The 23411-nt window shown below is 41.1% G+C and overlaps 2 protein-coding genes and 1 pseudogene across 3 annotated transcripts; 2 read left to right on the top strand and 1 right to left on the bottom strand.

Moving 5' to 3' along the window:
* Window positions 1-2630: 2630 nt before the first annotated feature.
* Window positions 2631-4541, top strand: LOC143553286 (11S globulin seed storage protein G3-like). The gene is made up of 3 exons (XM_077043308.1): window positions 2631-2972; window positions 3341-3609; window positions 3691-4541. The coding sequence occupies exons 1-3, from the start codon at window positions 2666-2668 to the stop codon at window positions 4525-4527; spliced, it is 1413 nt and encodes a 470-aa protein (XP_076899423.1). The 5' UTR covers window positions 2631-2665; the 3' UTR covers window positions 4528-4541.
* Window positions 4542-5581: 1040 nt separating this feature from the next.
* On the top strand, window positions 5582-6112 carry LOC143553295 (11S globulin seed storage protein G3-like). Its single transcript, XM_077043321.1, has one exon. The coding sequence runs from the start codon at window positions 5582-5584 to the stop codon at window positions 6110-6112; it is 531 nt and encodes a 176-aa protein (XP_076899436.1).
* A 682-nt stretch (window positions 6113-6794) lies between these two features.
* On the bottom strand, window positions 6795-8643 carry LOC143553241 (11S globulin seed storage protein G3-like; annotated as a pseudogene). Its single transcript, XR_013138797.1, has 3 exons — window positions 8373-8643; window positions 7979-8226; window positions 6795-7601 (listed from the first exon to the last, which is right to left on the bottom strand). The product of XR_013138797.1 is annotated as an 11S globulin seed storage protein G3-like (transcript).
* Window positions 8644-23411: the final 14768 nt, after the last annotated feature.

The following is a 23411-nucleotide window of genomic DNA, read 5'->3' as shown; positions in this document are numbered from 1 at the left end:
ATACACCATCTTAGGTAAATATAATGTTGATGGGTAAATGAAATCTTAATTAGTGACGCGAGAACATAAGAATTTTTTCATAAAGGATGATCGGGGCCATAACCAAAATTTTATAGGTAGGATCAGGATTTTTGAGGTATAAATAACACTATAATTTTCTTTTTTAGGCTCCGGCTGGCCCATACTCTACATGTAGGTACGTACACTCCTGGTTTAAAATGGTTACATAAGAACTTTTAATTTTTTAAGAAAATTGAGGTATAGAATAGTTAATTAGTTGTTATATTCTTTTTGATGGAATGACTAATTTATGTTACGCAACACAATATTGATGTTTGTGACAATTCGAGACTGTGAAGGAGGAAGTGACATGTAAGAGGTTATGCCATGAAAAGATCAACACATGGAGGTGAGACATGGTACACGTGTGTTTTGTATATATGCATGGTGATCATGATAATCCAGATATATATCTGGTTGTGATGAGCACTAAGGAATATGCCGGCTAGATTCTTTTGATTCCAAGTCGAAAATAGTTTCTTTTTGTTTTTTGGCTCTTGAATTTGGTTTATAATTCTTTAGTATTTTATTCTTTATTTTTATATAATCTAAAAAATATATCAATTAATAATTGCATATATTACATGCATAATCCTAACTTTGGAAATTTGATGAAGTATTCGAATTTTGAATTATAATACGGCTAAACTAGGTCATTATTCCGTGAGAAGATCGCAAACTAGATAAAAAAATAAACCCTGTGGTATTTTGATAAATACTTCTATAGCATAATAACACTAGCCTAATTTTGTTATGAATCAAATAAGTTTACGTAAAGTAATAAAATTATTTAAGGTGCCAACTAGTAATGTTCAAGTATAATTAGTCCCATAATTTCCTTTTATTAACTATGAGGTAATTAAATTTTGTACAACTTAATTAGATATCAACACTCTTCAAATACAATAACATTATATTACTTTATACAAAACAACACTTAAGGAACAACTTTGGATTCATGTTAATTCATGTTTAGATCTTCACCTAAGGTATTACAACATTAAGACTAATATTAATATTATTAGTTAAACAACGTACAAGCAAATCTAAAGACATAATTGCAATGAACATGTCTTATACTTATCATTTGGTACTTTAACTACAACATCAACAACCCTTCTTGTTATCTTCATATCATCCCTTAGTCATCCATCTGTGAACACACACAAACATGCATCTAATCATTAGCCTAAGCTAAGTAATATAACCATGAACGTACATGTTCAAGACTTGTGATGAACTGTGCAAAAACTACATTGGCGTACAACCCAGCGTAAGATGCAGTCATTGCATAGCCTCAACTTAGGGTACTCCATTCAGTGGCGAAGGTTGGACATACACGTTGAGTGGGCCGGACTCAATATGTATAAAAAAATTCCTAGACTAGAGGGGGGCGGGCTTAAAATTTCGGTTGGAAACGAGTGAATTTATACCATGTATAAAAAGTTTCGGCTGAAAAAGGTTAAATTCACACCGTTGAGAGAAAAAAATGAGGCCAGACTCAAAATTTCGATCGAAAACGAATAAATTTACATTATGTATAAAAATTTTCATGCAAAAAGTGGATAAGTTTACACTACCGAGCAAAAACTTGAGGGGGCCATGCTCAAAATTTCGGTCGAAAACGGGTAAATTTACAATATGTATAAAATATTTCGGCCGAAAAGGATAACTTTACGCTATCTAGCGAAAAAACGGAGGGGGCTGGGGCCACCCCTGGCCCAACTAAAGCTACGCCAATGACTCCATATCTGGCTTACGCTACGCCGAATATAAGCCTGCAACCCCTGCTTTGATTTTTACCTTTTCCAACTTGGCCATTCAATCACGAGCAACTCGTACATCTCTTTAATCAATCTTTCCACAACATATGAAGTTAAAAGTACACTTAAAACCATCATCTCAACTTGATTACCACTTAAAAACCATTACAACATCATGAGTTCGTAAATCCCAAAATCAATCTCAACAATACAAATGGGCCAAGTTCATCATTTGCCTTCTTGCAACATTTTAATACCACAACTCATGTGCATATCCTCTAGTTTGACATAGTTACATTCAACTAAGTTATGCACATGAATAACCTACATTAATTCTTGACATTATTACCTTAAGATGTAATGTTAGTTACAAAGTTTATTATCAACAATTCAATTAAGACATGAAATATATCATATGATCTAGACCCTAAACCATATGTTCGAATCATGATTTTACATGAATACCTCTCAAGGGTTTATACTGATCGAATCATGTACGTTAACATGATAAAACATGCCATGATTGTTTGAAAAATGTGTTAACAATAAAGAAAACAAAAATTCAAATATATCAATATGAGCAAAAAGAACCTAGCCTACATATGGTTCTTGTTCATCACCGTTGGATTTATACTTATGAACATCATCTTGATCACGCAGAAAGACAAGCACACTTATACACACGTACCATGTCTCACCTAGTCATATCCCAAGTGTTGATCTTTTCCTGGCGTAACCTCATACATGTCACTCCCATCTTCCTCATCTTCCACTATAAAAGCCATACTTCACAACAACATTCACCACATCACATCTCACTTCAAACTTCAACTACAAACACAATGGCATCCAAAGCTTGTTTGCTTTTAGCTTTCTCTCTTTTCCTTACCACTGCCTACAGTCTTAGTCTTGCCCGGACACAACACCAGCAACCGCAACAGAAACAAAACCTGTGCCAGCTTCAAAACATTGAGGCGCTCGAGCCCTACAACGTTATCCAAGCTGAAGCTGGTTTCACTGAGGTCTGGGACACCAATAACCAACAGTTCCAGTGTGCCGGTGTCGATTTTGTTCGACACAGGATTCAGCCTGGTGGACTCTTCTTGCCTTCCTACCTCAACGTCCCCATCTTGTCCTTCGTCGAAAGAGGTATATATATAGTATACACATATATCATATCCAATCAAGTCTCTAAATTATTGAATGAAAACAAGTAACGGTTTTTCTTGAATATCAAGGCCAAAAACACGTAATTTGATCTCATACCATAATCTATGAATCTTTCTTTTTATTATAGTAATTATTTGATACACTTACGTACCAAATAAAAATTAAAAAACTAAATAAGCAGATAGTTATTCTAGACTTTCAAACTATTAACTAAATCCTTTTTAATTAAACTCTTAATTTCCAAATACCTCTTTAACTTGTACTTTCTTTCAAAACTAACTCATCAATTGTTTATAATTCGTTTCGTGATTAACTTCCAATAATTTTTAATTATTTGATGTTTACAGGTCGGGGTATTCATGGGGTCATATTGCCTGGATGTCCCGAAACCTACGAATACTCTCAGGAGCAACAATTCGACCGTAGAGGACGCCCGCAGCAGCAGTTTCAGTTTCAAGATCGTCATCAAAAGGTAGAGAACGTGATTCAGGGTGACCTGGTTGCCATTCCCACCGGAGCAGCTCACTGGCTTCATAACAACGGTGATACTGAACTTGTGGTGGTTGTCTTCTTCGACACTCAGAACAATGATAACCAGCTTGATGCAAACTACAGGGTAATTAAATAATATACATAACATTACAATACGAGTTAATAATAAATTAGATTCTAATATTGCGAATATATAACGTTTCAGAGATTCTTCCTAGCTGGAAACCCTCAGGGACAAAGCCAGCAGGGTCATCACCAGCAACAGCACCAGCTACCGTACCAGTTCAACCGCAACATCTTCAATGGTTTGGCAGTGGAGTTCCTAGTCCAAGTGTTCAAAGTCGACTTAGAGACTGCCCAGAAGCTCCAAGGACAGGACGACCAGAGAGGCCACATTGTTAATGTTGGACAAAGCCTTCAAGTAATCCAGCCACGACAACAACCCGAATATTACCAAAGAACCGGAAGCAACGGTCTTGAGGAAACCATCTGCGGTTTGAAGGTAAAAGAAAACATTGACAACCCTTCCCACGCAGATTTCGTGAACCCGCAAGCCGGAAGGATTGCAAACCTCAACAGCTACAAATTCCCTCTTCTCAAGGAACTCCAACTCAGTGCGGAAAGAGGCGAGCTCTACCCGAATGCAATCCAGTCCCCACACTGGACGGTTAACGCCCATACTCTTCTCTACGTAACCGAAGGTAGCTTGAGGGTGCAGATTGTGAACAACGAAGGAAACTCAATTTTCGATGATGAGCTCCGCGAGGGACAGGTGGTGGTGATCCCGCAGAACTTTGCAGTGATCAAGAGAGCCAGTGAGCAAGGGGCCAGATGGGTGTCTTTCAAGACCAATGATAATGCTAAGATAGCGAACCTTGCGGGTCGTGTGTCCGTGATCAGGAGCTTGCCGGTGGATGTGGTGGCAAACTCGTTCCAGCTGTCTAAAGAGCAGGCTCATCAGCTCAAGTTCAGCCAGCGAGAGACGGTTTTGTTCAACCCAAGTTCTTTCTGGGGTCAACAGATGAGGAAGGCTTCTGCTTAAGTGAAGTGAGAGTTGGAAGAATAATAAAACATGTAAAAGAGTTGTATAATAACTCGAGAGTAATAATAAGAGCTTAATGTATGTTTATGCAGTTATCTAAATAAATATATTACTATCTAGTTTCCGGTATTTGTCTTGCAGCAAATAACTCAACTATGTCTTTTATCTTTATGATGTTAATTAAGGATAATATAAAAAATGGATGCTTCCCTAATCACTAGACACCAGCTTGTCAATACATGTACAAGTACCGAACTACATAGCATTTCCGAACACAACAATGACGCAGAAGTGTCATACCATCATTGTCTAGGGTTTTATACAAGTTATACAGTTCCATACAATAGTATACACGACCAGCCTAAAGTAGGGACGAAGTGGGTGACCGTCCAAGGTTATGGTAAGAATAATAATTTTTTAAGAAGCCTAGTAATAGATCAGGGCTTCTGGATTAAGGTAGTTGATGGTTTTGATATATAGTGTGCTAAAAAACCCTCTAGTGTGCTAGTGTCCCCTTTCTTCGATACCGGATACAACTTGGTGGACTCCTCTTGCCTTCCTACCTCAACGCACCCGTCTTGGCATTCATCGAACAAGGTATACCGTACACACATATATAACAAGTCTAAAGGCCAGATATACATGCACCCGTCTCACATCTAATCCTACGCCATTTTAGAAGACCTCCGGATAGATATTAAATGACTATTTTGACAAAAAATATTTTAAAGTTTGACAATCTATAGCCATAAACGGGCGTCCACATATATATGGGCCGAACAACCTTTTTAGCCAACAAGTTTCAAACTTTGCCCCCTATGGTCAGAACGGTTTTCCACATATTGTTTAAATGGCTATTCTAACCAATAATTTTTAACACTTAGACTTTTTTTTGTCAAAACGGTGGTTTCTATAGAAGACCGTTTTATAGTTTGAAATCAGATTGGATTTTGCAATTCAGAAATGGGTAGCTACGCAGCTTGTGGCACGCTTACTTTATGTTTCGATGTAATCACTACTTTTCAATTTGATATACATTTCTAATCACTACTTTATGTTTCGACAACAACCCGAATTTTACGAAGGTGGAAGCAACAGTCTTAAGGAAACCATTTATGGGTTGAAGCTAAAAGAAAACATTGATAACCGTGCACAAGCTAATTTTGTAAACCCTCAATCCAGAAGGATTGCAAACCTAAACAGCTTCAAATTCCCGGTTCTAAAGCAACTTCAACTCAGTGCGGAGAGAGGCGAGCTTTATCGGAATGCAATTCAGTCCCCACACTGGACGGTTAACACCCATAGTTTTCTCTACGTAACCGATGGGAGCTTGAGGGTGCAGATTGTGAACAACGAAGGGAACTTGGTTTTCGACGATGAGCTCCACGAGGGACATCTGGTTGTGATCCCGTGGAACTTTGCAGTACTCAAGAGAGGCGGTGAACAAGGGGGCAGATGGGTGTGTTTCAAGACCAATGATAATGCTAAGATAGCGAACCTTGCGGGTCGTGTTTCAGCGATCAGGAGCTTTCTGGTGGATGTGGTGGCGAACTCGTATCAGTCTTCTAAAGAGCAGGCTCATTGATTGAAGTTTAGCCAGCGGGAGACAGTTTTGTTTAACCCGAGTTATTTTCAGGGTCAAGAGATGAGGAGGGCTTCGGCTTGAGTGATGTAGTGACTGAGTTTAAGAATAAAAGACGTAAAAGAGTTGTGTAATAACCCGAGAGTAGTAAGAGCTTAATGTATGCTATGCGGTTATCTGAATTATATATTATCTGGTTTCCGGTATTTGTCTCTTAGCAGATAATTGATTATTGGGTTTCATTATATTTATGTGCATACATATATATATATATATATATATATATATATATATATGGTTTGGTGATTTGCATAAAAGATGTATAATCTACTGCATATTCTACATATTTTGCTACTGAATTTGAAAAGATAACAGTTCATATGGGTGATATGGGTGTTGTTAGATATAAAATGTTATAATATTACTTGTCAAGGAGTTAAAAAGTTGTTGTTGTGGACATTTTGGATTGTTTTTGGTGTATTGGAAAAGGTCTTTTGACAGCATGTTTGTGCATTATGGACAACTTTTTTTGTTTAATGTTTGTGCATTTTTCATCAAGGCCCTACAACCCAAAACCATCAAAACCAAACTGAAACTACTCCTTTAAGTCCTTAGATTATTATACAACAATGTTGTACCTTTATTACTCATCAAACCGAGAAAAAAAAAAAGTAAACACTTTCAGTTAAGCTGAAGCACTCTCTTGGCCTCTAAAAGGACTCGGAGTAAACAAAACCGCCTCGCTCTGGCTAAACTTCAGCCGTTGAGCATCCTCTCTCGACAACTGATACGAGTTCACCACCACATCCACCGGCAAGTTCCTGATCGCCGACACACGACCCGCAAGGTTTGCTATCTGAGCATTATCATTAGTCTTGAAAGAAATCCACCTGCTCCCTTGCTCACCGGCTTTCTTGATCACCGCAAAGTTCTGCGGGATCACCACCACCTGTCCTTGATGTAGCACATTATCGAAAACCGAGTTTCCTTCGTTGTCCACTATCTGCACCCTCAATGTTCCCTCGGTTATGTAAACAACATTGTGTGCGTTAATCGTCCAGTGTGGGGATTGAATTGCATTCGGGAAGAGTTCACCTATCTCCGCACTGAGTTTAAGTTGCTTTAGAACCGGGAATTTGAAGCTGTTGAGGTTCGCAATCCTTCCTGCTAGCGGGTTTACAAAATCCGCATACGAAGGGTTACCAATGTTTTCTTTTAGCTTCAAACTGCAAACATTTTCTTCAAGACCATTGATTTGTCCGCCTTGTTGTTGTTGTTGTTGTGGTTTGATTAATTGAAGGTCATCAAAGGCATAAACAATGTGACCTCTTTCGTCTTTCGGTCCGAAAAGCTTCTCAGCCATCAACGTGTCGATGTTGAATGCTTCCGCTACGATCCAAGGACTCAAACCTCTAAAGATGTTGCCACTAAGTTTTCCTTCTGGCAACTCCATTAGATGTTGAGTATATGCATTTCCAGCTAGGAAGAATCTCTGTAATTTGGTAATTAATTAGCTAAATTATACTCCCTCCGTCACATTACTCTGTCCCGTTAAAATGTCCGTATTTTCTTTTTTATTTGTCCTATTACAAAAGTTCCCTTTCAAAATTTATTAGCCAATTTCCAATTTTATCCTTAAACACACAATTAACATTAATAAACAATATTGATAAATAATATTGATGAACCCAATTTTCAATGACATTATTGTCATTTGGTAAGAAAAAAAATAATCATTCAATCTAAATCTACCTTGAAATTTTTGAAATTTGTGTTTTTCAAACAGGACACTTTTAATGGGACAGAGGGAGCATTATAGAGCATTATAGTATAATGTGATCATGATCATGTATTTATGCATTTATGTACCCTAAGGTTTTGATCAAGCTGGTTATCAATGTTCTGAGTGTCGAGAAAGACGACGACAACAAGTTCGGTATCGCCATCGTTATGAAGCCAGTGGGCTGCCCCAGTAGGGATGGCAACCACATCACCCTGGTTTAAGTTTTCTATTTTTTGATGACGATCCTGAAACCGAAACTGCGATTCTCTACTGTCAAACTGTTGTTCGTAGGTTTCGTGCAGTCCCGGCAATATAACCCCATGAATACCACGACCTGTAAATGGTTAATTTTGTGAAAAGTAGTGATTACATCGAAACAAAAGGTAAATGTATCTCAAAAGACAATAACACATTACTTGTATTTCTTCAAGAAATGAAAGACTTGTATGGGACTTGTTAGATGTATAGTTGTATATATACCTTTTTCGACGAAGAACAAGACGGGTGCATTGATGTAGGAAGGCAAGAGAAGTCCATTGGGGTCAATACGGTGTCGAATAAAGTTGACACCAGCACACTGGAACTGTTGGTTAGTAGCGTCCCAGATATCAGTCGAACCACCTTCGGCTTCGAGGACTTCAAAGGGCTCGAGCGCCTCGAAGTTTGGAATATGGCATTGGTTTTGTTGGCGAGCAAGACAGGTGGTGAAGAGAAGGAAGAATGCTAGAAGTAACAATGGTTAGGATGCCATTGTTGGTAGTGTGTTGTGGTGAATAGGTGTTATGAAGTAGGATTATATAATGTAAAAAGATGAAGTGTGTAGTGACATGTATGAGATTATGCAAGGAAAAAATGAACACTTGGAGATGACTAGGTGAGACATGGTACATGTGTATAAGTGTGATCGACATATGTAGACTAGATTCTCTTAGGTAAAAGATATCAAAATACTACTATATTTAATCATCAACTTAAGTTATTTGAATTTTAGCTATTACTAAAGCAAGACATATAGGATGGCCTTCGTGCCGACAACATTTTGTAAAACTACTTTAAAAGCCAAGTGTTGTGAATAAAATGTATATAAAAAGTATGAGAGTGGTGTATTTAATTTGTTTATAAATTGTATATCAAAAATGAAATACATATATATAGAAATAAGAAATCTAATCAAGTTACAAACTAACACATAACATAATACTACAGCAACAACCGTATCCAATAAATCCTAAAAAACGAAAGCTATTGGTGGATATGGGAGAATAGGATGCATGCAAACTTTACCTCTATGAAGATAAAAAGTCTGCTTCCACATAGAATCTCGGCTCCAATACAACCAACATACGAAACTAACATATAACAGAATGTAATGATCAAATGTATGTCACGTGTATCTGTAATATACTGAAATTAATCTGTAACTATTTGAAAATGAATTATATTTGTAACACAAGTTCGCATTATTTTAAACCAAAAAGAATTTGCTTGAAAAAGAATAGAAGAAGGTTCATATGGCCCATTGGGCTCTCTTGCATGATCAGTATAACTATTTTAGATTGCTAATCCATCCAAAATACAAGCAATGGGCCCATCAGTCCATGGATGATGACTGGATTTTTCTCTTTTGAGATGTGTCAATAATGCTCTCTTAAGAGTCAAATAAAATAAATATATATTTAGAATAATAATATACTATTATTATTAAAATTGCTTGTTGATTTATCAATTAAAAACTTAGGTTTATATGAAAACAATTTTAAGAGAAAAAATTACATGCGGTCATAAAAGTATTAAATTGGCTTATTATAAGTAAATATATGAAATTTGTTATTGTCGCTAAATATTTTTTTTATAAGCTTGTTAGTTGTTACACTTGATATACCACCTCTACATACGTGGCATATGCTTGCAGTTTGTATGTGAAAACAATTATTAAAGTTTTCTAAGTAAAGGAAAAAATGTTACTATTTGTTTCGTATTTGGGAGGTAAGAAAAGTCAATTATTTGTAATTATTTAGAAATAGATTTTTTGACTAATGGTTATCAAAGAATATAAGAATCAAATGAAAAGTTGGGGACTTGATGAAATTATTACCGTTAAAATATTATAATATTTTTCAATTAGAAACAGAAAACATCATACTGTCATAGTACCACAATTAGTGAGGGGTTTTCTAATTTAATATAAACAAATTGCGTTCTTTTTAATATATTATTATTATTATTATTTTGTTTTTTAAAAACAATTCTATTATTACCCTAAATTATATACATCTTCCAGGTATCAAACATGGGTTTCCACCAAAAGAAATATCCCCTTTTACCGCTTGATCAAAGTCTCAGTGGCTTCTTAATTTTAACAATATCAAATACAATCTTTACTATTGATAGTATAGACTAATACAACGATCTTTTTCACAACGTTAGAGAAACATTTTTACTTAGAACAATATATAATTACTAATGCTACTTCTAAATTTATATAATCTATCATTAGACTAAACTCTCAAACTCATAGAGAATGACATGTTTTTATCAAACTTCAGTATCACTTGGCTAGAAGTTCTTTGGTTAAACATAAACATAATAGTTGAATAAATACTTGAAGAGGTAGGTTCCCGCAAAGCCCAGTTGGACCCACAAGACTCACCTTGAAGAGGTACGTCTACGCAAAGACTAACTGGATCCGCATGACCCACCATGCTCAGAGAGATGAAGACCTTACACGCAGTAAGCCAGCTGTCCCCGCAGGAAAGCCTCCCTTGGTACGTACCCTGCCTGTCCCCGCAGCTGTGGGTACAAGCCAAGAAGGAAGGCTACCCGCACTAATAGTAAGGCTACACGTATAAGGCACTAACTCTTAATACTTCAGTAATGTCACCTGAAGAAGGAATGAGCAGGGCGGGAATATTCCCGCCCAAAAGAGCCAGTCCGTACGCTTCTAGAAGATCTTTTGTACTATACCTACCAAGGTATGGACAAATAGACAAGATCTGACAAAAGCAACCCATGAACCAATCACAGGGTGACAGCTCACTGACAATAGTACGAGGAGGAGCACGCTCCAGTACAAAATGTCACTATCAGCCGCTGCCTACCCACCAACTCCCATCATGGCACGAACGTAGCCCATAGTTGGTGGAAAAGGAATATTATATACAGCTGGCCGTACCTGCTTGGAAACCTACCTTCGGCTATAAATACTCCAACACCCTGGAACGGTATCATCATCTTCTCTCTAGCTATTTCTCTTTATATACACTTATATTTAGAGCAACCTAGACTGATTCTCACGCCGGAGGGTGGTCACAAGGAGGAACCCCCCCCCCCTTCTCAGTGACGAGCTTACGGTGTCTGTTTTGCAGGTTGAGAAGAATAACCATCTTTGCCGGACCTAACCCTCGTGGGAAACATCTACTTAACCTTAAGATAATCCTTAATCTGTCGGGGTCATTTAGTGTTTCTTCATTGGCGCCATCCGTGCATTAAGCTAGAACTTACTCTTCTTTTTCTCAGTTTTTTTCAAACTTCTGGAAAGATGGTTAAGGTTACTCCGATGCCAAAGCCACCGGGTAACCAAGAAACTCCGGTAACCACAACCCCAGCTACTGGGGGGAACACCGGTGAATACACGATTGTTACGAACACTACCCCGGTTACCCAAGCCGGGGCAAGTGCAGTAAACAATCCTCTCCTGGGATTCATTGATACCCAGTTGGGGAAACAACAGACGAGACTTCCCCGACAAACACTAGATCAAGTTAAAGCTTGGGCGGAAGCACGTCAGAAAGAATTTCAAGCCGAGTTGGACGAACGTTTACGTTCAATCCAACAGGCCAATGACAAATTCGGAAGCACTCGACAACAGCTCAACATGAGCAATGATTGCGAGTATGTGGATGATGAAGATTGGGAAGAATCTGACAGTGACGCAAACCCTCGTCATAAGGCGAAAAGGAAGCGTAAAGAAGCAGACTTCCACTCGAGAAGAAATTTCGAGGGAACCTTCAAACCAAAGAACACGAGGGGAAACCCACGTGACTTCTCCAATACTTTCAGACCAACTGTTGTGAATGCGGGAACATCCAAATTTGCAAGGGACATTGCGGAAGCAATCGCTCCAAAGAGTGCCAAACAGATGTCCAACATAGGCACTTACGATGGCATATCTGACCCGGACGATCACATGAACAGATTTATAGCGGGGCAACCGTCAATAATTGGACGGAACCCACATGGTGTTACATGTTCCAGATGACGCTCGTGGGGGCAGCCAGAGCGTGGTTTGATCGTCTACCGGTACACCACATCTATGATTGGGCAGACTTCCAGCACAAGTTCAGCCAGCACTTCAGTCAACAAAGAAAATATACTGAAGAGTAATGGACGATCCTCAACTGCACCGTGAGGAAGACGAATCTTTGCTAGACTTCATCACTCGCTTCAACTCAAAGAAGCTAAGTCTGGGCACTATTAGCGAAGATCTTGTTCGCGCCGCTTTCATCCAGGGCGCTGAGTACCCAGAGCTCATCCGCACGTTGACAGGTAAATATGGCATGCCATCCACGTGGGATGCCATCATGACGGCAGCTAAACGCTTTGCCGAAACGGAGAAGCAACTGGGTAGAAATCTTCCCCAGAGCACAAACCTCTACACGCAAAGAACAAGAGAAAATAACGTCCGTACCGCCCGACAAAATAAAAAGAGGAAGCTTGGTATTTGGCAGTCAAGGGTAAACTTTGACACCTCCTCCAGCTCCCGCCCTCTCCTAGGCGGGAGGGATAACACGCAGTCGTCGAACCGGAATCCCTGATGGACGCCACTCACCAAAAGCGTCACCGAGATATTTGCCACCGAGAAGCTCCCATGGCCAAAGGCTCCAATAATCCGACAGCGTCATAACGCTGATCAGAGCAAATCCTGTGACTTCCACGGGACAAAAGGCCACACCACGGAGGAGTGCACATCTTTGAAGGATATCGTCGAAACATTCGTCAAAGATGGGAAACCACACACCTCGTGGCGTCAATCAAGAACGGAGGGAGGAATGACAATCGGTACAAGGGCAATGGAAGAAAGCCCGTCGACATCAGCATTCACATGGTTCATGGCAACGTCAAAGGAAGAAAACGACGAACAGAGCCAAGTGCGTGGAAGGAAGCTGAAGTGCGCTTCCCGTGTGTGCCAGGAGGGCCCAACAAAGAAGGCCCCATAGTCATCAAAAGCCAGCTGGGGCACTACATCACCTCCCGCACTCTTGCTGATAATGGCGCTTCATCAACGGTCATGTATAGGCAGTTCTTCGACAAGCTAGACGACGAAGACAAAGAACGCCTAGAACAGTTTACGCCTCGATGGAAGGGTTCGATGGCAGCACAAACACCCCCTTGGGTATCCTATCCTTCCCCGTCACTCTCACGGACGGGAAGTACTCCCGCACAGAAGACGTGGACTTCGTCGTAATGAGGAAGCCACACCACACATACGACATTCTCTTCGGGAGAGATGGGATGGCAGGATTTAATGCCGTGGTGTCTTCGGTCCATGGGATGATGGGATGGCCAACAGCCGAGGGCGTTGCTATGATCACGAGCATTCCCCAGGTATGCATCGCATCTGTCTCATCTAAACCCAAACCAAAAATGGCTAAACCAACCACCTCTGAACCAGAAGAGTGGGCCTTCAATGGCAAATACCCTGACCAGGCTGTTACCATTGGCCCAACGATCACTAACCCCACACGCACCTTACTCAAACGCTTGTTGTAAAAAAATGCCGACATCTTCGCGTGGACACCAGCTGACATGACTGGTGTACCTCGAAGTAAGGCTGAACATAAGCTCAAGTGTGACCCGGCGTTTACGCCGGTCAGACAAAAGCGTCGCGTAATGGGTGCTGAACAGGCTAACGCGTGTAGAACCCAAGTCAAGGAACTCCTTGACGCAGGCATCGTACGCGTTAGTAAATACCAAACATGGGTTGCAAATCCCGTCATGGTACCAAAATCCAACAAACAATGGCGCATGTGCATAGATTTTAAAGACCTAAACAAAGCATGCCCTAAGGATTGTTACCCGTTACCCGAAATTAACCTTAAGGTAGATTCATTAGCATCGTTTCGCCTTAAATGCTTCCTTGATGCGTATAAAGGGTACCATCAAATCCACATGGCTGTTGACAATCAGGATAAAACCGCATTTCGGACGCCCGATGGCACATTTTGTTACCAAATGATGCCATTCGGACTTAAGAATGTCGGGTCCACATACCAACGCCTGATGGTCAAAGAGTTTCATGCCCAAATTGGGAGGAACTTGGAAGTTTACATGGATGACTTGGTCATCAAAAGCCTCGAGCCAGAAGCGATGTTGAAAGACATCGAAGAAACTTTCAACACGCTCAGAAAGATAAACATGAAGCTCAACCCGAGCAAGTGTTCCTTTGGGATGGAAGAAGGGAAGTTCTTAGGAGTCATCGTTACCAAATATGGCTTCAGAGCGAACCCTGAAAAGGTTGAAGCCATTATGAAAATGGAATCACCTACTACCATCAAACAGGCTCAGACACTGAATGGACGACTAGTCGCACTTAACCGCTTTTTGGCAAATCATGCGGATAGGTCGTTCCCATTCGTGTCAACATTGAGAAATTGCTTGAAGAAAACACAATTCCGTTGGACACCAGAAGCGGAAGCAGCTTTTCAAGAGATTCGGTCACGCTTGATCGAACTCCCAACGCTCACAGCACCAGAAGGGGGGGAGGAATTAATTCTCTACCTCTCCGCCACAGACAGAGCAACCGGGGAAGTCTTACTAGTAGAACGAAAAGGCATCCAGATGCCCATCTACTATGTAAGCCACGTCTTAACAGACGTGGAAACCCGGTACTCTACCCTGGAAAAATTAGTCTTAGCGCTTGTACAGGCTTCACGCCGGCTAAGACGATATTTCCAAGGTCACCCAATCACCATTCTCACCAACTTCAAACTTGCAAACGTTCTAGGGAAACCCGAATTGTCGGGGCGCCTAGCCAAATGGGCAATTGAGTTGGGGGAATACGCGATAAAGTACAAGCCAAGACCAGCCATAAAAGGCCAGGTCTTGGCCGACTTTATTGCGGAAGTCCCCGCATCGTGGGAAAAAGAGTGCCAGGAAGAGGCTCAACCCTCTCCAGCACAAGACATTGACGATGTCTGGCGACTCTATACTGATGGAGCAGCCAACAACGAAGGTTTAGGTGCAGGGTTGAAACTAACTAACCCAGCAGGCCAAGAATACACTTACGCTATTCGGCTGGATTTCCCAAGTACGAATAACGAAGCGGAGTACGAAGCGTTCTTGGCCGGATTAAGAATTGCGCGTAAGATGGGGGTGAAAAACTTGGAAGCCCACATGGATTCCATGCTAGTAGCCAGCCAGATTAACGGGACGTACACGGCCGTGAACGACACAATGGCCCTGTACCTCGCACAAGCAAAAACCCTTATGCGCTATTTTAACGATTGCAAAGTTGTGCACCTCAAGCGAAGCGAAAAAAAATCTGCGGATGCGTTAAGCAAGCTTGAATCGTTAGCCTTCACCCACTTGGGAAAGGACATCCGCGTTGAACTTCTTGGAGCACCATCAGTCCCGCACAAGGAAATTTGTGTCATCCAAACCGGCACGGAAACATGGATGACACCAATCATAAATTACCTTGCAGCGAGTATACTACCAGAGTCAAAGACACAGGGAAGAAAGATACACTGTAAATCACTGAACTATCAACTTGTTGATGACATACTTTACAGGCGTAATTTTCTTGGCCCACTCCTCAAATGCGTTGACGACCAAAATGCCGACTACCTCCTAAGGGAAGTACACGAAGGCATCTGTGGAGTACACGCAGGTCCACGCGCAGTTGTAGCTAAGCTAAACAACGCGGGATACTTTTGGCCGGGGATGCACACGGATGCGCTGGCCTACATCAGAAAATGTAGGTCCTGCCAGCTTTACGCACCCAACACGCATCGCCCGAAGAACGAACTTGTTCCAGTCACTTCTTCATGGCCATTCCAGAAGTGGGCCATCAATGTGACAGGCCCATTTCCCACAGCAGCAGGGAACGTTCAGTTCCTAGTGGTAGCCATCGACTACTTCACCAAGTGGATAGAAGCAAAACCCTTAGCCTAAACAACCGCAAAGCATATCAAAAAATTTAATTGGGAATTTATTATTTGTCGTTTTGGACTTCCACAGAATTTGGTGAGCGATAACGGCACCAACTTTGCTGACCAGAAGCTACAAAAGTGGCTGAAAGAGCTTCAAATCACCCACACATTTACCTCAGTGGCACACCCGCAGGGTAATGGTGAGGTGGAAAGAGAAAACAAGAGCATCGTCGACGGCATAAAGAAAAGACTCTTGGAGCATAGATCCGGCTGGGTGGACGAAGTTCCACATGTCCTTTGGGAAAACAGAACGATGAAAAAAGCAAGCACGGGCGAAACCCCGTTCAGCCTCACCTATGGCACTGAAGCCATGGTTCCAGTCGAGATTGGTCTACCCTCACCAAGAGTCATAATTCAGCCAGAAGACAATGATGCGGAAAGACGGTTAGACCTTATGCTAACCGAAGAGCGCAGAGACTTAGCCGCAGCACGTGAAGAGAACTACAAGCGACAAATGCAAAAGTACTACAACACGCAGGTAAAACTCTGCAACTTCAATGTCGGAGACTACATACTGCGTAACAATGAGGCTTCGAACCAGGAGCGCCCAGGAAAGCTGGCCCTGGTCTGGGAAAAGCCATACATTATTAAAAAAGTTCTGGGAAAGGGCGCATACCGGCTCGAAAGGCTCGATGGCACCCCCATCCCAAGAACATGGAATGGAGCTCAATTACGCAGATGTTACATGTAGATCAATTCCAAACTTGTAAAGAAAAGGCCTAGAGCCACTTCTAATGGAAATGATTCTCCTTATCACATTGATGTTGATAGCCTTACCTTTATACTTATGAACTGACCACACTGATATGCCGGTATTCACCGCATAAATAAGTGAGGGAGGAAGTAAGTCGTTGCGTGTGGAAAGTGGCACAACCCGCATAAACACAAAAACAGCAAAAATTTCTAAGGGGAAGATGAGGAAAACCTTCACGCAGGTCAGACATAGATGAAGTTTGGTCATCCTACTAAGTGAAAGTGACGGTCCTACCCGCACAATCATGATAGAGGAAACAGAACATTAACATATTATCTGACACGCGTCGAAAGGTTAACTTATTCAAAACACTTAGAAAATTGCTAAGTTAAACTAAAATATGCATGAACAAATCATATAATGTTTATAAGGCAAGGCGTTAACAAAACATTTATATTCACATTAAAAGCTGTTCAAATATTACAAAATGGCCAGGTATCTACCCGCCTACAAAAAATACAAATCTATCCTAACGGCTGGGAGGAATCTCAAGATTCAGGCTTCGGGACCACTCCCTCCAAACCCACTTGAACCCGCACCATCAGTTGGCTGCGGCTGTTCAAGGAAAGATTTGAGAACAGCTAGCCCGTCATCAGCAGCAGCAACTTCGTTCATTTTCTCCACAACCGGATGAGAGAAAGCAGCGTACTGGTTCACAGCTTGGTCGTAGGCAGCTTCACTGTCAACATCGTGTAGAGGAAATTTGGAAGGCGGGATGCCTTTCTCTGCAAACCAAGCAAGAAACCAGCCTTCTCTCCATCCTCATGAGAAGCGTTGAGGGCTGCACTCATGGCATCATCATAGGATGTGTTCGTGAAAATCTGATGCACAACCTACAAAAACAAAAACAAAAAAAAAAAAAAAACTTTTCTAAGTATAAAGAAAAAGAGCAAAAAGCAAAGAGTTAGGGAGCTATGCGTACCTGCGGCAACGCTTCTCGTAGAAGCTAATCCTTATTGGACAGAGCCTCTTGAAGGGTAGCTTGAGCTTGATCGCGGGCGCGTTCGGCCTCATTCCTGTTTAGGTTGGCAAGCAACACGTCCTTGGCAGCAGCCTCTTCAACGCCTTTAAGCTTGCGCTCAGTGCGATCAAGCACACCCCTCTGATCCAAGAGCTCATGTAGCTTCTTGGCATCTTCCAAAACCAAAGCCTCATGAGCCTGCTGAAGCTTCTCCAGTTTGGCTTTTAGCTCTTCATTCTCAGCGCGCAGAGGCTCAGCAACAACTTCAGCTTTGGTGGCCCTTTCAGTTGCATTACGCGCAGTTTCCTTAGCCAACCTAAGCTGTTCGTTAATAGCTTGGGTAGCCTTGGAACGGGCCTCATGCCTAGCTTGAATTTCGGCCTCAAGATCCTTGAAGGCCTTCTCTTTCTCCGCAGCGGTGGCGGCAAGCTTCTTGTTCTCCTCCCGCAGCGATCGCACCTGAGCCCTGATGTGTGTAATATGATGCTCTCACAACTAAGCTTTAAATTTATTAAACAAGAATCCTAAAGAAACCACATAAAACCGGCAAGTGTACCGATCACTAATAGTATAGCACTATGGAAGTCCGAGTATCGAACACAAGGACACTTGAAAACGTCAATGATACTTAACCCTAACCAAGACTCACCTAAGAATATTTAAATGATTTTTAATAATTAACTACTTAACCTAACTTACTTTAACTAAATTAAATAGCTAGACTTAACTTAACTTAACTAAACACTTAACAAAACTTGGAAACTTAACTACAATCGGAGGAAAACGTCTACGTAGGTAAGAATCGTATTGAAGGTATAATAAGCTAATGGATTGAGGATTCTCACGACACCGGTTCCTAAGGATGACACAACTAAAGTTCACTCAAGAAAGCTAGATCACCTCTCAGTCTCACTAACAAACTCTAACTTACACTTAGTTGATTTTAAGAAAAAACCGGGAAACGAATTGTTAAAGTGCTCTAATGTCGACTCTCCTCTCGGTCTCACCGACACACTACCCTAATGGAGACGAATACTACGCAACCAAGGATAGAGGAACAATTTACTTTAACTTAAATTAGATCAACTAATCGATCAAAAACCCAAACCCGACAAGAACCGAACCCGCTCTCGCGCGGTCCTAGTCCTAACAAGTAAAAGCTATGAGACGAGTTTACTTCTTATCACCTCTCAGTCTCTAAGAAGGTGTTCACCCGCTGATTATATTCAATTAATAAACTCACTTAAACCCTACGGTTGATCACCCCGCAAACAAACCCTAAACACAAAGTAAGGAGTTCTAACAAGCAACAATCAATCAAAACTTATTCAATTAATCAAAGCAAGAGGTATATGAGTATAACTAATAAATTCACAGCCACTAAACACAACCAAATTCAATGTTAAACCAAACTTTTCATTAACAATTCAAGTCATGATAATCAACAATCCATATTACTTATTAAAACCTAACAATAAACATCTAACCTAGGTAGAACTAACACGTTTAGCCAATCATAATCAATGAACAATAGATGAAATAGATATAAATGATAAACATGTTCATATAAATCTGATTACAAAAGGTTTGAATGCTTAAAAACCAAAAACGAACTCACAAACGTTAAAATAGTCAAAACCGACAACCGAAGGATAAAAGATGTAACCGTAAGCTTGTCCTCCTTGATTTCTCCTCTAGAGCAGGTGTGGGATGGCTGGAAACTTGAATAAAATCGTTCATAGGTTTTTAGGGTTTATATATATGTTTAATCACCTCCTTCCTAATATAAAATAGGTTAAAACAAGCCCACTAGGCCCACTAGAAGACAAAATAGACGTGGTAGCTGATTCTTGAACATTCTTGGTAGCCTTGGGACATGTTGGAATCTACCACATGCTTCTTGAATGGTATGACCAGGTCGCGTAGCTCGAACATGACATTTTCTAACGTTTTTCGACTTTCAGCTCGTTTATCTTCGTTTTTGCGTACCGGCTTCATCCGAGCTCCGTTTTAGCTGATTCTTTTTCCATTTGACTCGTTTTCTCGCTCTCTTCAACATGGGACCTATCACATACACAAACATGTAATTTCATGCAAGAAAAATTTATATTCGTTAACTTTTTACGCACAAAACAACCCAAAAACAGAATAAAAACGCTATGTGTTTTGCAACACATCAAGCCCCTTCCAAGCTACGCACAGTCTTTAACTTGTCGTTTTCACGACAAAGTAACTCTACACGCGGCTGCATACAGGTGAGAAGGATTCGGAGCTCAGTGGACAAGCGGCCTTCCTGGTAGCTAACCATCGCCTCTCCCAATGCACCACTTGGAGCGGCATGGCGTGCCCAGTCGACGTAGTCTGCGGCAGTCCGGAGAGTTGTTCCTCGGCGGACATTCTACCTTGGAGCATAAACCTCATTGGAATCCGAAACTGCGAAAACAAAAACTAGTTAGGAAAAAATGACAAGAATGGATAACAGGCCAAAGTAACCCCACGCACCTGTAGGGTCGATAACTGTTGGTACATGATGTCAGTAGTTCAGTGTCTAGTGTCTGTAATCGAGTTAGTTGGATTTGCATTTTGTATTAAGCGAAGTTAGCTCACAAGTTCGCTTATATAGGCGAACTTGTGGAACAAGCGAAGTTAGTGACAACTTCGCCTAAACATGTTAGGCGAAGTTGTCGTCTGTTATATACGGCTAGGTTACGGTTGAATTAGATGAATCAGTTTATGAGTTGTTCAGAGTTTGTGTAATCGGTGATCAGTGAATCACGTGTTTCCAGTTTCAATACAACGTGTCTTTGTTTATTGTAACGTGTGTTTGATTGTGTTAACGTGTATCGTCTTCTACGCTCGTATCGTCTTACGTAGGGATTCCGCACCTACGTAGAACGAGATATTCCGTGTAGATCCGGCTGGGAACCTACAAGTGGTATCAGAGCCTTAGGCTCTTATGCTATGGTTCGAGATCTGCGTTTTGGTGTTTTTGGCACGTTTCTGATGCGTTTTTGGCCGAACAGCCGCCGCAGGCGAAGTTATGGGGTTCAGGCGAAGTTGTCGCTTAAATTTTAGGGTTTAGGCGAAGTTATTAGGCAGGCGAAGTTATGGGGTTCAGGCGAAGTTGTCGCTTAAATTTTAAGGTTTTGGCGAAGTTATCAGTCAGGCGAAGTTATGGACAGGCGAAGTTATGGACAGGCGAAGTTAAGGAGGGGCGAAGTTGACTTTTAGGCGAAGTTAAAAAAAAAAAAAAATTTGTTTGGATTTTTCGTCTGTATGGCCAGGTGTACACGATTATTGTGAGACCTAAGACGTTGTTCCGTTAACGAGTGAAACTTGTTATCTCTTGGTCTTACGTGTGAACAAATACGTGTCAACTCTGGATATGGAGTTGAGGTTGTGAATGGGATATTGATTGAAACTGGATATTGACACATATTTGGGTGTTTGTGGGCAATGAAATAGTTGTTGTTCGAGGTTGACCAACTGAAGAAAGTCAAATTAAACTGAAGGTTTTCGTCATTACTGGATTGCGGTCAGAGCATATTATTTATGTTATTTTCAAGGCGTTCGAGAATTGGATCCTGAAACGTGATGCTTATTTATTAAAGTGAAAAATTCTGGAACAAGTTGGATTTAATCAGGAATTAAAGTGTTTATGTTCTTGATCGTTATCCCTGGTGATTGAAGATGCTTCGGATTAATTAATGGTCATGTGTGTTAGATTCTGTCAAGGTGGTTTTGTGATGAAATTGATCACTTGATGTTGAGTAGTTGAAGATTAAACCTTATCGTATGCCGACGTGTTGGTGAAGTTGTGGAGGGAGCCCAACTTCACGTGTTGGTGAAGTTAGAAGAACTTCAAGTGTTGGTGAAGCCAGAAGGACTCACGTGATTGGTTGAGATGATCAATTAGGCACGGGGATGCATGCATTTCAAAGACTTTAATCTATATAGTCGGAGAAGCTTACACTGAAGGGGAGATCTGATATGGAAGACGCTGGGTGATTGGTAGATTTGTGAAGCTACAAGACAGTTTCAGGCACGGCTGGTTGAAGAGCAAATAGAAGATCATCAGTTAAGAGGGAGTCTGTTGGTGCATGTTTTGTAACAGATGATCTTTTGTGTTTGTTAGAATTGAGAGCAACGGTCAAAGGGGAGTCTGTTGGTGCATTTTGTGACCGTCGCTATGCAATTCTGATCAGCGGAAACGAAGTACGAAGTTAGAACAACTTCACCATAGGCGAAGTTATAACAACTTCGCCATAGGCGAAGTTAGAACAACTTCGCCATAGGCGAATGGCGAAGTTATAACAACTTCGCCTACTGGCCCAAGCCCAAGCTTGCGAAGTTGTTTTGTCTATATATATGTGTCTTGTTTAGGTTTGAGTATCCAGAAAATTAGAGTATTGTGTGTTCAGTTCAAGTAGCTAGAGAGAAACAGAGAGGCAGAGTCGTGTGGGACGGCCCGAGGTAGAGCTCACCTCGGGTAGGCCGTGTCTTTGTTTTTGTTCGTTTTGTAACATGGTTTGGTTATGATATAAAAGATCTGCAGATGTGTTTATCCCATTCGTGTGTTTGTTCGTGTATGTGTTTGTGTGTAATTGTGTTCTTCGTCTTCTACACCATTAAACGAGTCTAGGAGGATTCCGCACTCCTAGACCTTGTGCGGATCTCGTATCGATCGGCGACGCCCCGGGGGGACTTACAAGATATTGTAGGTTCCCAGCCGGATCTACACGGAATATCTCGTTCTACGTAGGTGCGGAATCCCTACGTAAGACGATACGAGCGTAGAAGACGATACACGTTAACACAATCAAACACACGTTACAATAAACAAAGACACGTTGTATTGCAACTGGAAACACGTGATTCACTGATCACCGATTACACAAACTCTGAACAACTCATAAACTGATTCATCTAATTCAGCCGTAACCTAGCCGTATATAACAGACGACAACTTCGCCTAACATGTTTAGGCGAAGTTGTCACTAACTTCGCTTGTTCCACAAGTTCGCCTATATAAGCGAACTTGTGAGCTAACTTCGCTTAATACAAAATACAAATCCAACTAACTCGATTACAGACACTAGACACTGAACTACTGACATCATGTACCAACAGACTCCCCCTTGGCAGTAGCTTCATATCTCTATCTTCAAACACGTGTCTTGTAATCCCAAAGATCTTGTATCTTTCATCTTCAAGCATGAACGCCTTCTTGTACACAAACCGAAACAACTCTTTGATACTTCTTTGCTTCTTCTTTCCAAGCAGGAATATAAAATATCTTTTTCTCGTTCAGCACCTGCAGATCAGCTTGAGACAGATTCACTAGATGCATAGGATCATAAACTCTCATCAGCTCTTGTTCATCTTCATCCTCCATTACTGCTTCAGCTGTTTCACAATCCACATACCACCACTTCAGATCTTTGAGCACATCCTTGGGCATTTGTTTCATCGGCACTTCTTTTAAACACCGGATCGGCTTATACTTCATGATCATCCAAGGCTTGCCATCTGCTCTCATTCCTCTGTCTTTGTCTTCAACAAGCTTTCCTTTCTGTGGTTTCAACAGCTCGAAC

The sequence above is a fragment of the Bidens hawaiensis genome, unplaced genomic scaffold (genome assembly GCF_021521415.1).
Source record: "Bidens hawaiensis isolate Kalapana, Puna unplaced genomic scaffold, B.hawaiensis_p1.1 tig00017162_1, whole genome shotgun sequence".
Lineage (NCBI taxonomy): Eukaryota > Viridiplantae > Streptophyta > Magnoliopsida > Asterales > Asteraceae > Bidens > Bidens hawaiensis.
Note: the sequence above shows the minus strand (reverse complement) of the source record. Positions and strands in the feature narration are given on the sequence as shown.

Coding starts and splice junctions, on each gene's coding strand:
- LOC143553286 (XM_077043308.1), top strand. CDS start 2,666: ATGGCATCCAAAGCTTGTTTGCTTTTAGCTTTCTCTCTTTTCCTTACC. Junction 2,973..3,340: donor CTTGTCCTTCGTCGAAAGAG/GTATATATATAG, acceptor TGATGTTTACAG/GTCGGGGTATTCATGGGGTC. Junction 3,610..3,690: donor AGCTTGATGCAAACTACAGG/GTAATTAAATAA, acceptor ATAACGTTTCAG/AGATTCTTCCTAGCTGGAAA.
- LOC143553295 (XM_077043321.1), top strand. CDS start 5,582: ATGTTTCGACAACAACCCGAATTTTACGAAGGTGGAAGCAACAGTCTT.